This window comes from Rhincodon typus, chromosome 1 (genome assembly GCF_021869965.1).
Source record: "Rhincodon typus isolate 14 chromosome 1, sRhiTyp1.1, whole genome shotgun sequence".
NCBI lineage: Eukaryota > Metazoa > Chordata > Chondrichthyes > Orectolobiformes > Rhincodontidae > Rhincodon > Rhincodon typus.
In genome coordinates this window covers 7505184-7517891 of record NC_063332.1, presented here as the reverse complement: position 1 = coordinate 7517891, position 12708 = coordinate 7505184, and the positions used below count along the sequence as shown (strand labels likewise).

General features: G+C 42.8%; 1 protein-coding gene and 1 long non-coding RNA gene across 2 annotated transcripts; one reads left to right on the top strand and one right to left on the bottom strand.

Moving 5' to 3' along the window:
• Positions 1 to 2421: 2421 nt before the first annotated feature.
• lbx2 (ladybird homeobox 2) lies at positions 2422 to 6862 on the bottom strand. The gene is made up of 2 exons (XM_020523827.2): positions 6168 to 6862; positions 2422 to 3738 (listed from the first exon to the last, which is right to left on the bottom strand). The coding sequence occupies exons 1-2, from the start codon at positions 6499 to 6501 to the stop codon at positions 3269 to 3271; spliced, it is 804 nt and encodes a 267-aa protein (XP_020379416.2). The 5' UTR covers positions 6502 to 6862; the 3' UTR covers positions 2422 to 3268.
• Positions 6863 to 7161: 299 nt separating this feature from the next.
• Positions 7162 to 11598, top strand: LOC125487551. Its single transcript, XR_007265960.1, has 3 exons — positions 7162 to 7261; positions 8413 to 8494; positions 11390 to 11598. It is a non-coding gene; the product is annotated as an uncharacterized LOC125487551 (long non-coding RNA).
• Positions 11599 to 12708: the final 1110 nt, after the last annotated feature.

The window sequence follows — 12708 nt, the reverse complement described above, 5'->3', positions numbered from 1 at the left end:
TGTGTGCGTGTATGTGTCTGTGTGTGTATGTGTGTCTGTCTGTCTGTCTATGTGCGTGTATGTGTCTGTGTGTGTTGAGTCGGATCCCTGGTCCATCAGCCTCCCTCTCCTCACAGTATGAAGGACAGACTGACATATTCACTGCATGTCTTAATTCAATGGGTCTACAAGTCTGTACTCATTTAAAAAAACACAAGGGATCTCTCTCGCGAATAATAAATGCTGGCTCATGAGGGAAAGTTGAAAAGAGACAAGCTGCAGCACTACGGAGTTGCGCAGACGAAATTTTATTCATTGCAACAACCCCGGCTAATCAATTTGTTATTCATGGGTGTATGTCTTTTTCCCTCTCTATCTTCTTTAAAAAGCAAACAAGAGGAGCACAGATGTTCGGCAGATAGGGGAACCGGCTCACTGCTGGGCTCGGCTGAAACTGTTAAACGGGGAGAGGCGGAGCCACCAATCCATCAACATTGACTTGAGAGTTGTGTTAGCGAAGTTTAAGGAACATATGGCGCCGGGCTGTTTTCATGCAATGTGTGTGCGTGTGTTTTAAAACAGTATAGTGCTACCGAGGTCACCTTGATGGAACCTCTCCTTAATCAGCCCTGCTCACCACCAGCACAAACACCACCCCCGTCCTCTCCGCCGGACCCCAGTGAATTCTTTAGCCAGTGCCAATTCAATCATAATCCACACCATCTTAACTTTTCCAAGGCGAGAGGGGTACGCCCCTCTGCCCCAAGATAAACCGATTTAACAATCACACTCCCCACTTCCCCTCCATCTCCCACCTTATTTTATCAGCCTAGTCTCATCTCGAAAACTGTTTTTTTGTATATAATTTAGCAGAACTGGATATCAAACTGCGCGCTGCTAATTGTTTACTGTGGGCTATCTTTCCCCCCTTCCTTGTTAAATACACAAAACACATGTCTTTCTTTTCTTTAACGCTTACGTCTTTAAGGGATTCGATTATACGGTCAGACTCCCTGAATAAATACTAATTCGTTCCCCATTCGCTAATACTCGACCCTCGGGGTGAGGCGGATTATACAATGGGCTGAATATGCATCTGAAGGAGGCGTTTGTATATAGATACTTTCGTTTTACGAAAAAATAACTTAAAATGCACGCATATCACAAACAGAAATTGCTGGGGAAGCTCAGCAGGTCTGGTAGCATCTGTGGAGAGAGAAACAAGAGTTAATGTTTAGTGTTTCATATGGACCTATTATCATGTATCTATATTTGGGCAAGACCGGTTTCCGTTGGCTCGTCCTGGTTTACTTAGTGCCACGCTAATAAACTGTAAGTGGAAGTCATTGGGAAAGTTGTGAGAGATGCCATGGCATAGAATTTTTAAAACAAAATCAGCAATATGTTCGGGTACTGAATGCATTGCCTGAAAGGATCGCGGGCACAACGTATACAAGGACTACTTAAAAGAGCTTAAACACGGACGACGGGCCGAATGTCTATGTTCTAATCAACCTGTTCAGAGATGTTTCTTGCATATCTCTGAGGCAGGTAGGGCTTGAACCTGAGCCTCCTTATCCAGAGATAGGTACATTACCACTGCATCACAACAGCCCATCTTTCCCTGTGTCTATAGATATAAACAGCATGTTCAGTATGGTTACTATACACCTCTGGAGCAGGTGGAACTTGAACCGGAGACTTCCGGCCTACCCTACCCCTGCACCGCAAGACTCCTTCTGTCTATACCCCACCAGCTTTCTGGTAAGCCTCTTTAACTTGCTGGTGCGAAGCGGTGCCCGGACTTTAGGCGGGGAGGGGAATGTTGCAAAGGGTGAAGGCTTGATTGAGGCAGGGATTCCTACCTCCTCCCTCAAGCTTCAGGCTCAGGTCAGATCGGGCTGGATTTGGGACTGCACTTCCGGGGCCGCTGGTGTGAGAGGGATTTATTAAGACAGTCAAACAGCGTGAACTCCCCACTAAGATTCCACCGTAATCTGTACAACAGACAGGAACATTGTTGCTGCTGTTGTCGTTGATGGGAATTGTTTGGGAAGGAGTCCTGGCAGAAAATTCCGCGTGCAATTTTGCTGTGAGCCGTTCACATTAAATAGGCGCCAGGCGAATGAAAACAAATTTGAGAGCAAAGGACAAGAAACCGACTGCATATCAACAGAGTTGTGCAATTGTCTTCAAATTCAGGCTTGAATTCGCAATTTTCCCAACGAGAACTGTATAGATTAGAACCAGAGATAGTAGGAACTGCAGATGCTGGAGAATCCGAGACAACAAGGTGCAGAGCTGGATGAACACAGCAGGCCAAGCAGCATCATAGGAGCAGAGAGGCTGACGTTTCGGGCCTAGACCCTTCATCAGAAAAAGATTAGAACCATTGTTTCTCCTTGCTTTTGATTTGTAAAGAAAGCAGTGCATATAGCTTGCTACAGTTCGGCTCTTATGTCTTTATTCAAAATATATACACAGCCATTTCATCCCGCGTTTCCAACCCCCCACCCCTATTCCTCGTCAGTTTAACAATACTTTAATAACTTAAAGGATGCACTCGATTAGGCTTGGTAATTTAAAAGTTGTTGTGAGAGATTACGAAACAGAACCAGGGAATTTTTTTGGTTTTACAAATAACAGCGTATTGTTTTAGGGCTAAGATGGCATACCATAAATTTTGCAACACGGGTTCTATTTTCTAATGTATAAATGGGGAAGGAAAGGATGTGAAAAAAAAATAAAAATGGGTCCCGCTTTCTCAAAGATAAATTAACCACGTGTATTAATCTTCAGCTTTTTTGAACATTGATTTTTTTTTTCTTAAAAAAAGATTATGAACAGGAGGCTGAATCTGCTGAGCAGTCCACGTCAAAATGTGTTGCTTGAGGACTTAGTCCAGGATTCTGATCGGTCAAATTAAATGAACAAAAGAACCCAAAAAAAAACCAAGACGGGTTAATATATGAATGGAATTGCACTCATTCCCCCACCCAAAGAAAATTAAACCGATAGAACTTCTTACATACAAGGCGAGGTAGTAAGTCTGTATCGCCTTGTGTCCGAATGTATTTGTTCCTTCGGAGAGATTCAACAACGTGCAGAGATTCCAATGTCAAAAAGTTTAAAAAGGACGCAAAGAAATTGCTTTATTTTAAATTTAAAGCAGTTAAATCCATTTGTGCCTTCTTCCTATTCGCTGGCAGAGTTCACTCCCTGTGTCGTTTTAAAAATTTTCCCAATTCCTCACTTAGAGATACTCAAATATAGTTTCGCTTCATCTCAGTCAATCGTCCACTTCGATTTCCTCGTCTTCAGAGAATTCATCAGTAGTCTGATCTCTGGAGGAACACTGAGGCGAGCTGGGAAAGGGCCCGAGTCCAGGCGCCGGGGACGGTTTTGGGGAAAGGTCCGTGGGCTCGCATTTGGAGCTGGCCCCGTCCTCTGGGAACACGTCCATGTGAACCAGTCTCTCCAGCTGCTGGGGCGGCAGCTTCTTCAGGGACTCCACGTCGGCTTTCATCTCCTCCAGGTCCCGCTTCAGTTTGGCCCGCCTGTTCTGAAACCACGTTATCACCTGGGCGTTTGTCAGGCCCAATTGCTGAGCAATTTGATCCCTATCAGCGGGAGACAAGTACTTCTGATAAAGGAACCTCTTCTCCAGCTCGTAAATCTGATGGTTAGTGAAGGCTGTGCGGGACTTTCTTCTCTTCTTCGATGTTTGTCTTTGGCCAAACGTCGTGACATGATCTCGGCCTTGGAAACAAAGAGGGGGGAGAGAGGCTAAATTGTATTTGGTAACTGCACAATTATGATAAAATTCACACGCGCATTCAAACACAATTCTCCAAAACATTCATAGTCATTTGTCTCAGCGTTCCACTCATGTTATGTTGCAACTCCCCTCCCATCTGTTGTTTACTTTTTTAAAGAATCCTTTACTTTCACCAGCGACCCGCGTCCCCTGGCAAAGATTGGCTTGCTTTTATTTTAGTTTTGAAACAAGTGTAGAAGGGTGGTTCCTGGATCATTGTCACAGCAGCGGAATTTCCAAGTTCTGCATTTTGTTTTTTGCGAGGGACCACACAAACAGAAACCTATGCGCACGCAGGTAGGCCAATTCGACATTTATTCACGGTTTACAATGCAATCTGCTTCTATCCGTCGACAGAATGCTGTCTCCTATGCAGAGTGCAGAGGATGACACATACAGTACGAGTAATGTCACACCACACATGTAAACGTGTTTATAAAACTGTTCTGCGTTTTCATCTGTCCGGATTGTGCAACGGTTAAGTTTGTATGGACTTGAATGCATCCCTTTCTGCAGAAGTTATATTTACGTACCAGATATACATGACATCCACTTAGACAGTATGTAGAAATTGTAAACATAATTACCTGAAGACATAATAATTGCTAACACTTGATGGACACACTAGCGTGTGAGTTCATATATTTCCCAACAGCGCATGCTGCGCGTATAATAGTTTATTTTCAATTTCCCCAGCACAGGAAACTGATATTTAAATGAAAACTTCCCCGCTACTTGTGACGATCGATTAACTTCTTATTTTTGCTTCCTGAAATCGGGTAACTTTGACTGGCGCATCTCTCCGCTCTCAGGCTGAGTGAGATGTTACCTTTCCCCTGTTAACCAACAGCTAGGCTCACAGTTATAAATATTTTCAAACACACACAAAAAAAGTTGACAATTCTTCCCTCTCAAACCCCCAGCCCTGACTCATAAACACTTATTTTTCCCCCTCCAGTGTGTAAGTTTAAACATCATTTGCTGCAGATATTTTCACGAATCGTGATCTGCTAGATTCCACATTTTAAAAAGACCCTTTCACCTCTTAGGATTTACTAAAACAAAATATGGAAGAGCCTCGCTCATTTTTCAAAGCTCACAAGTGTCCCAAAATAGCAAATATAGCTTCTCTGTATGTTGTAAAAACAGATGCTTGGCGCGCATATGTTTGATATCAACTGCTGTTCTGGGGTGCAAAACTTCCATGAAATAGTTTAATTTACGTCTATTGAATCACACGCTGTTATATGGGATACAAGTTATTCAGATTCCCTAACTTTTAATCTTACATTTAAACAATAAATCACTGCAAAAAAATTGTAAAGAATTGATTCGATTAAGTGTGACACTGAAGGGGGGGAATTGCTCTTACTTTCTAAAATGTATAATATATAAATCTAATCAGGAAACTGAATAAAATATTTTTAAAAATTGGCACACAAACATTCCAGCCCTACATTCAATTTTTGTCTCTCAGTGAGCGGGCTTGCTACGAAAGTATTAATATTTCATCAAGTGGTAATGGCTTAAGGAGCCGAGTGGAGATAGGGACTGAGGTGCATTAGCTCTTAAGGTATTTGAACATCTTTCGGACTGAACCGTACCTCAGCGTTAATAACAATGCCCACGTATAGACAAAACAGTTGCTTTTATACAATCAACTTGGATGATTCAAACGGACGAGAAAGCTCTCTCAATATTTTTAAACAATTTCAAATAATTTTAAATAATTCAAATAATTTCAGTCTCGGTTTGTGGCGAGTGGTCAAAAAATCTATCGAGACAATTGTCACTCGCTTTTTTTTACAAAGAGAAAACATTATTTGATACAGAAAGAAGTTTGCCGCCTGGTTACAGTGTGGCCAAACAGCTGGGACAATACATTGATTTGTCTTCCTATGTTAAATAAATTAGCAGAAAAAAATACAAATGAAGAGGGGGAAAAAACGTATACCCCTAGCCAGGATTCGCAAGAAACAATCTACCCGTTTTAAACAACACCCTGAAAGATACAGGCGAGCTAATTTACCATCGAGATGTGTTTATACCAAAAACTACTGCCTGATACTGATTGTGAAAGGCACAGGCAAAATCGAGAACTGTTTAAAATAGATTACACTGCAAAGAAACTGTACACGTCTCAACCCCTTTCAGTGAAACTTAACCAAAGTACATTTTAATTTAAAATAGTTTATGAGCGGTTTTTAATCTTGCACTATCTAAAACGTCATTTGAAAGAATCGATTGGCTAATATATATATATATTTAAAATGTGTATATATCTGAGATATATATTTTTCCCTCTCTTGGAAGTAATTTGCATCCCAATTTAACTGTTTTAAATAAATAAATAAAAGGTTTGTTAAAATACCTTCGGCCGCTTGTATTACACTCAATTCCAGACCCTTGAAAGTTTTACTGGCGAGTTCTTCCAGAGCACAGAGTGGCGAAGCTTGAGAGGCCAGCCCGTTCCTGACAACCCCGGGACCCGATGCTTTCTCGGGGCCGCCCGGGTGGCTGGAGGAGCAAAGATGGGAAGTTTTTTTCACCGAAGGCTTGTTCAGGATATCCTCAATGCTGAAAGGCGTGAGCGGCTTGTTGGAGTTAGCCGGAGGAGGGAAATGATCCAGGGGACTCCGACGCCTTCGCTCCTCGACTCGGGGCGGCAAAGCCGGGTTCGATTTCAGATTTACCCCAGACGTCATTCTAGGGGGGGAGGTGGAGGAGAGAGAGAGAGAGAAGCAAGAATTCTCCCTTCAATGTTTCTTTCTGTCTAAAATCCAGGGGAGGGAAGAAAACAGCTTTGCTGGAACTCTCTCCCCAACAGTTACATGGGTTGGGGGGGGAAAGGGGGTCTGGTGGGGGTGACTTTCCGCCCCCTTGCCCCTTGCTGATTTGGGGGCAGTTTGAAATCTTCGCCAACTTTACAGGATGCAGCTAGCCTCGCTCATTCGAACTAGACGTCTTCATTTTTTCCAGGCCCGAAAGATTCAGTTCGTACCAGCCCTAAGCTTGTATTTAGTAAAGTGTTTTTCTCTCTCTCTCTCTGTCTGTAATCCACTGTCCTACCTGGGGAGGGGAACTCTCTCTCTCTTTCTCTCTCTCTCTCTCTCTCACGCACACACAGCTTGTTCTGTCTCTTCCCCCTCCCTCCCGAGCGCCCGCCCCCTCTTTAACAAAAAAAAGTGAAGCCAATGCACAACACCAAGTTTCAGAAGGGAAACCGGCTGTTCAGTCGTATCGTTGATTGGAAGGAGATCAATTATCAGAATGGGGGCACAGCACCATTGGCCAGCGGAAGCCGTCTTTTCAAGGGGTCTAGTTAGATAATTAATTGGGCACAGCAATGGGAGGAGTTAGAGTCAGTGTTAGCAAACTTTGGCTCTCCTCTCTTTCTCCTCTCCTGCCTTTGCTGGCATTGTGTTCCTGCTCTGTGTGAGAGAGAGTGTGTGCATATATTTTAGTGTAGGTGACAAAAGCTGCTTTTTCTGGCGGGTTGCGGAGGGGAAGGGGGTAGGGTGCTGGGGGAAATGGAGAACGAGAGAGAGCGAGAGGAGGGATGGAGGAAGAGGGGCCAAGAGTGGGAGAAGGGAGGAGGACGGAGTACGTGAGTTGTATGGCTTGAGAGGAGATGGGGGTGGGGGGGTGGTCGAGGAGAGGATAGTGGGTAAGGAGAGGCGAGTGTGTGGAGGTTAGGTGAGGGAAAGAGAGAGAGGGGAGGCAACACAGGACAGGGAGGTGGACTGAAGGGATGGGTTGCTTGAAGGGAGATAGAAGGGTGAGGGAGGGAAATGGGAGGGGTCTTGAGGGTAGATAGAAAAGGCGATGGAGGGAGATGGGAGGGTGGTTTGAGGGGAGAAAGAGGGAGAGAGGGAGGGTGGGTTGAGGATAGATAGAGGGGGGTGAAGGAGGGAGATGGGAGTGTTGTTTGAGGGGAGATAAAAGGGGGTGAGGGAGGGAGATGGGAGGATGGGTTAAGGGGAGATAGGGGCGAGTGAGAAAGATGGGAGTGTGGGTTGAGGAGAAATAGAGTGGGTGGGGGAGGGAGATTGGAGAGTGGTTTGAGGGGAGATAAGAGGGGGTGAGGGAGGGAGATACGAGGGTAGGTCGAGGGCAGATAAAGGAGTGAGCGACAGAGATGGGAGGGAGGATATGGGGCTCAATAGAAGAGGTCGGAGGGTGAGTTGATCTGAGGGTCAAGAGTGGGCGTGTGAGCGGGCAGAAGGGTGTACGTATCAGTAAAGTTGAGGGGAGTTGGGTGCAGGGGGAATTTGCGGAACTGTGTTGGGGAGAGAGTGGGAGTTTGGGAAATTGTAGTGGGAAGAGAGAGTGGGTTAGAGAGGTGGGATAGGAACAGATGATGAGTGAAGGAGAAGAGGGTTGTGTTGATAGGGGGGAGGGTGGGGAGTAGGGGAGAGGGATCCACGTGGTCCTCTGCTATCGGGGGAGAAACCAGCTTCACTTGTCAGTTTCATTGACGTAACGCCGGGGGTACTAATCGCCAAGTGCCGGGTTATTAGCGAACTTTTAAATCTTCCACCCAGCCCATTGCAATGGTCGATAAATCATGTGCAGACTTTTACATTTCTTCCTCTATCTGTTTGCCACCCGCACAGAGTGAGCAGTCTTGAAGCACTCGATTGCAACCTAATTCAAAAGTCTGCAGACTCAAATCGAGTCAAAACGCAACTCAGAGAGGTAGGTAGTAAATCAAAATTTTACGTTCAAAGCTCCGGCTATTACCGCGCCGATTACCAGGGGGTTTCCTCGATCAGGACCAACATCAGCGTTTTTATAGGGCGTACACAGATATTATTGTTTTTATAATTATTTTTAGAGACTGAGTAAATATTTATACCTCGCACCAACCAGAGAGGGTGCTTATCACCCAGCCCTCCCTTTTCGTCCACGGAACATGTCAAGCTTCTCTGAGAGAGAGAGAGAAAATTGCGATTCTTAACTGTTGACTTCAAAACCCGCTCCCCATTTTACAACCGAAACTCAGCGGTCTCTGCTACTTAGCAGAAAAAAAACAGCGTCAAAGTAAACCGTTTGTGTACATACATACAAAAATTAAAATCCTTAAATTTACTCCTGAATTTAATCCTGAAATCGACTGGAAACAAATCAATTCTGCATCAGGAGTTCTGTCAAATCATTACCTTTCGGCTTGTGATCTCAACATAAACCGCTGGGTTTGTGCTAAATGAGCGAGGCGGGGATTTTTTTTTTGGGTCACAAGGGTAGGCAGAAGGAACGGGTACACCTCCAGAAATGATCTATTCGGGTCTCCTTCCACCTGACCCTTACCTGGCGAGCCCCTCCTGGCTAAATTGGATCCCACTTGTGCCACCTTTTCAAACAAAAAAAAAGTGAATTTTCATTAACTGCATCCGTTCTGCTTTCCTACATGCCCCACTTTTGGAATTGTACATATCAGCCATGAAAGACCGACGTTCAGATATAACGTGTCTTTGCACAGATTCTAAATATTACGCACGTAGAATCACATGGCGTCTTTGTTACACAAGCAGGCGTAGCCCACATCCCAATGCAATTACATTTGTTTAAAGATAGTAGGAACTGCAGATCCTATGATGCTGCTTGGCCTGCTGTGTTCATACAGCTCTACACCTTGTTATCTTCCATTTATTTAAATACATCTTTGTAAATGTACACTGTCAGTGTCTTTAGGTATGATATAGCGTGTGTCCCACAGAGAGCAGGGTAAAAGGAGAATGAGACGAGTCAGTTTATTACTGCAGTTGGTCGGTCGATTTCTCGTTGTTCCATCTCGATTTTTTCCCATCGGATTTCGATGTTTGGTTTTCCCCCCTTGTTGTGTCTTCTGAGCTTGTTTTTGTTTTGTGTCCATGCAGGTTTTGTTGATTATTTTTTAAAAAATCTTCCACCCCCCACCCACCCACCCCCCAATGCGCGCGCGCACACACAACACAGCGCTTATAATTTCTCAATGGATTACTCAGAGTGTGATCGAAAGAAGAGACGTTTTTGAGCTTTAATTCATGCGGGACCGAGCGATGGTTCCGTCGGTATCCTGACTCTCTCTCTCTCTGTCTGTCTTCAATCCCTGCACCTTAACGCAGGAGCAATTGTAAACTATCAAAGGAAAGCAGGTGCTCCACCGGGAAGGTGGGGAAGGGTAGGGAATAAATGCTTAAAACCCTCTTTATTGACAGACGCCCCTTTTCAACTCTGCACCGAGTCGATTAAAGCCAATCATTCTGCCCATATATCAGGACCCAGTTTAGAGAATTAAACCGCTTGCTCTCTCGTTAAATTCGAGTCTTGATCGAGAACGAATTTCTCACACCGGTGAAGATATAAATTGCCTCACTTCCCTCGCAGCAATTATGGATTTTATTTACAAGCCCTGGGAGCAAAACGAGAAGAAAAAAGGACGAACTTTTACAAGCTCGTGAAAAAGTGTAGAACCAGATTAGTAACAGTATTTCTTTTTTATATTTTCTAGGTATAAATGTCGCTGTATCCAAATAGCCACCATCAAAAGCCCAGATTTTAAGATGGAAATGATTACTGGGAATCGAGCTCGTTTTTAACTTCAGGGAGGGGAAGGGGGCGAGTTTTAAGTTACATTTGACTAACAGACAATAAAAAATGGTTACAAATAGGCCCGTGTGATATATCACTTAGCTTCTTAATAGCGACCCCTTTATTTTTCCCTTCATGAAACGACTCGCCAGATGTGTGTCGTTACTGACGAGAGCTTGCACTCAGGTGAACTCCGCCGCTCAGTCCCCTTCCTTCACAGAATAGAGAGAGTGAGAGAGAGAGAGACTGAATTATCTTCACCGCACCATGCAGTACGCACAAGCCACAGATCAGAGATGAGGGAGGCGCATTCAATCGGAAGATCCGGTATAAAACAAGTTTACAGCGAAAATATGACAAGATTTCAGAACTGAGCCAAACAAGGTGCTTCACTTCAAAAACAAAATTCTACTGGATGTTCACGGCCACAGAGGGAATGGGAAGTGTATTTGTAATAGACATATCATTCTAAGTTTTCTGTATCATTTTGAATCCGAATTCTCCAAATTATGTACTATAGTACTTTGAGATAGGCTGTGAGGTGTAGCTAAAGGTGAGTACCGCCCCGATTGTACCTTTCTTCCGAAAAAAACAAAATTCACTTTCATTCATACATTTGCATTTTGAAATAGCAATGAAACGAAAATGAATTCATGCCAGATTGGCCTTCAGTACCCTGAAATCCAAAAAAAAAGCTACAATGGAATGTAATGCCACAGTGTTTAGAGAACAGAACTGGCTCATTTTATAGATAGGAATTACTGAAGCGAAGTGTCAAAAAATAATAATTCATTGAAGCAGTTTCGATCATTTTTGCGTAACATTTAATTGAGGCTATCGGCCAATGTCGACCTGAATTTGTATCCATATGAAAACAAACATCAGTTTGATATGGGAGAGTGGATTAAATAACTTTTCTTTTTAAGTAAACGGATTATCTGTTGGGCAGGAGCTGGGGAAAATTCTGCCAAAGACTGGTCGTTCCCCTCCTCGACACATTTTCCGTTTTAATTTTTAAAGGTGCCAATCTGCATTCACCGCTGGTAGCAATGAAATGAACGGAATCAGCTGGGCTCCACGTCGTCACAGGAACTCGCCGCTTACGGCAACAACAGCGAAAACTATTTGATAGTGTCTGCCTCTTTTTTTATTTGGATGTCACTATATCATGGTGCTTGTTTTAATTTTATTTTTTAATTTCTTTTGGAATTCAAATACCTTTTTTTGGTGCCTAGACATGTTAAGAAGTGTTTTATTTGAACTCTCCGCTTTTTTTTCTTTGGGTATGTTTTGGCGTCTCTGCTTTGCAATCTTTATTTTTTTAAAGTCTGTGTTTTTCAATCTTTTTGTTGCAGTTTGGTTTTGCAGTTTGTTTTTCTTTTTGCTATCTGTAGTTTCTTCAGTCTTTTTATTTGCAATTTGCGTTTTATGTCCTTTTTTAGCAGCCAGTGATTTTAGTTTTGTTTTGCAATCTGTTTTTCGTAGTCCATGTATTTTTCATTGTATGTTTTTTGTAGTTTTTGTTTTGCATTCTGCGTTTTTATGCGGCCAACATTTTTGTACAGACTGTGTTTCTGCACTTTGTGTTTTATGCAGTTCATATTTTATACAGCTTCGGTTTTTGCAGCTTGTGTTATAAAGCCTGTGTTTTTAAACAGACTATGTAAATTTTGTGCAGTTACTTGCGTAGATTGGATAGATATATACATAGATTTTGTGCTTTTTACAATCCATGTTTTGTAGCCTCTTTTTTGCAGTCTATTAATTTTGCATTACTTTTTTTAAGTTTTGATTTTGCAATATGTTTTCAGCGGTTTGCCCATTTAGATGACAACTTTCTCTTTTTTAAACATATTTTTGTTTCTTCTCTGCTTTTGGTTCTTGTTTGGGTGTACACTTTTAGGAATCTGGATATTTTAGTATGTTAAATCTAAAACGTTACTAAAAATATTAAAAACACTGATGTGAAATCCTGACAATAGCCAATGGCACCTTGTTTAAACAAAAAACAATTATTATGGTGTCCTCCCTGTGTGATTATGGTGGTGAGATGGAATTGAAAACATTGAAATGCAATAATTTAAAATAATTGGAGACAGGAACCTGGTTACATGTAAACAGTAACCAGGTCAGCTCTCTTCTTATGGGTCAGCAGTTGGTTCAATTGAAGTCTGGTTATAAAGCAATTTATTTGATTTCACTGTATTTAATAATTCAGTGGTCATGGCATGTTATTTTATGCAGCCACACTAATATACAACACAGTTTACATGTATATGGCACCTTAAATGTTGGGAAAAAATCCCAGAGAGTTTCACTGGAGCATTATCAAACAAAAT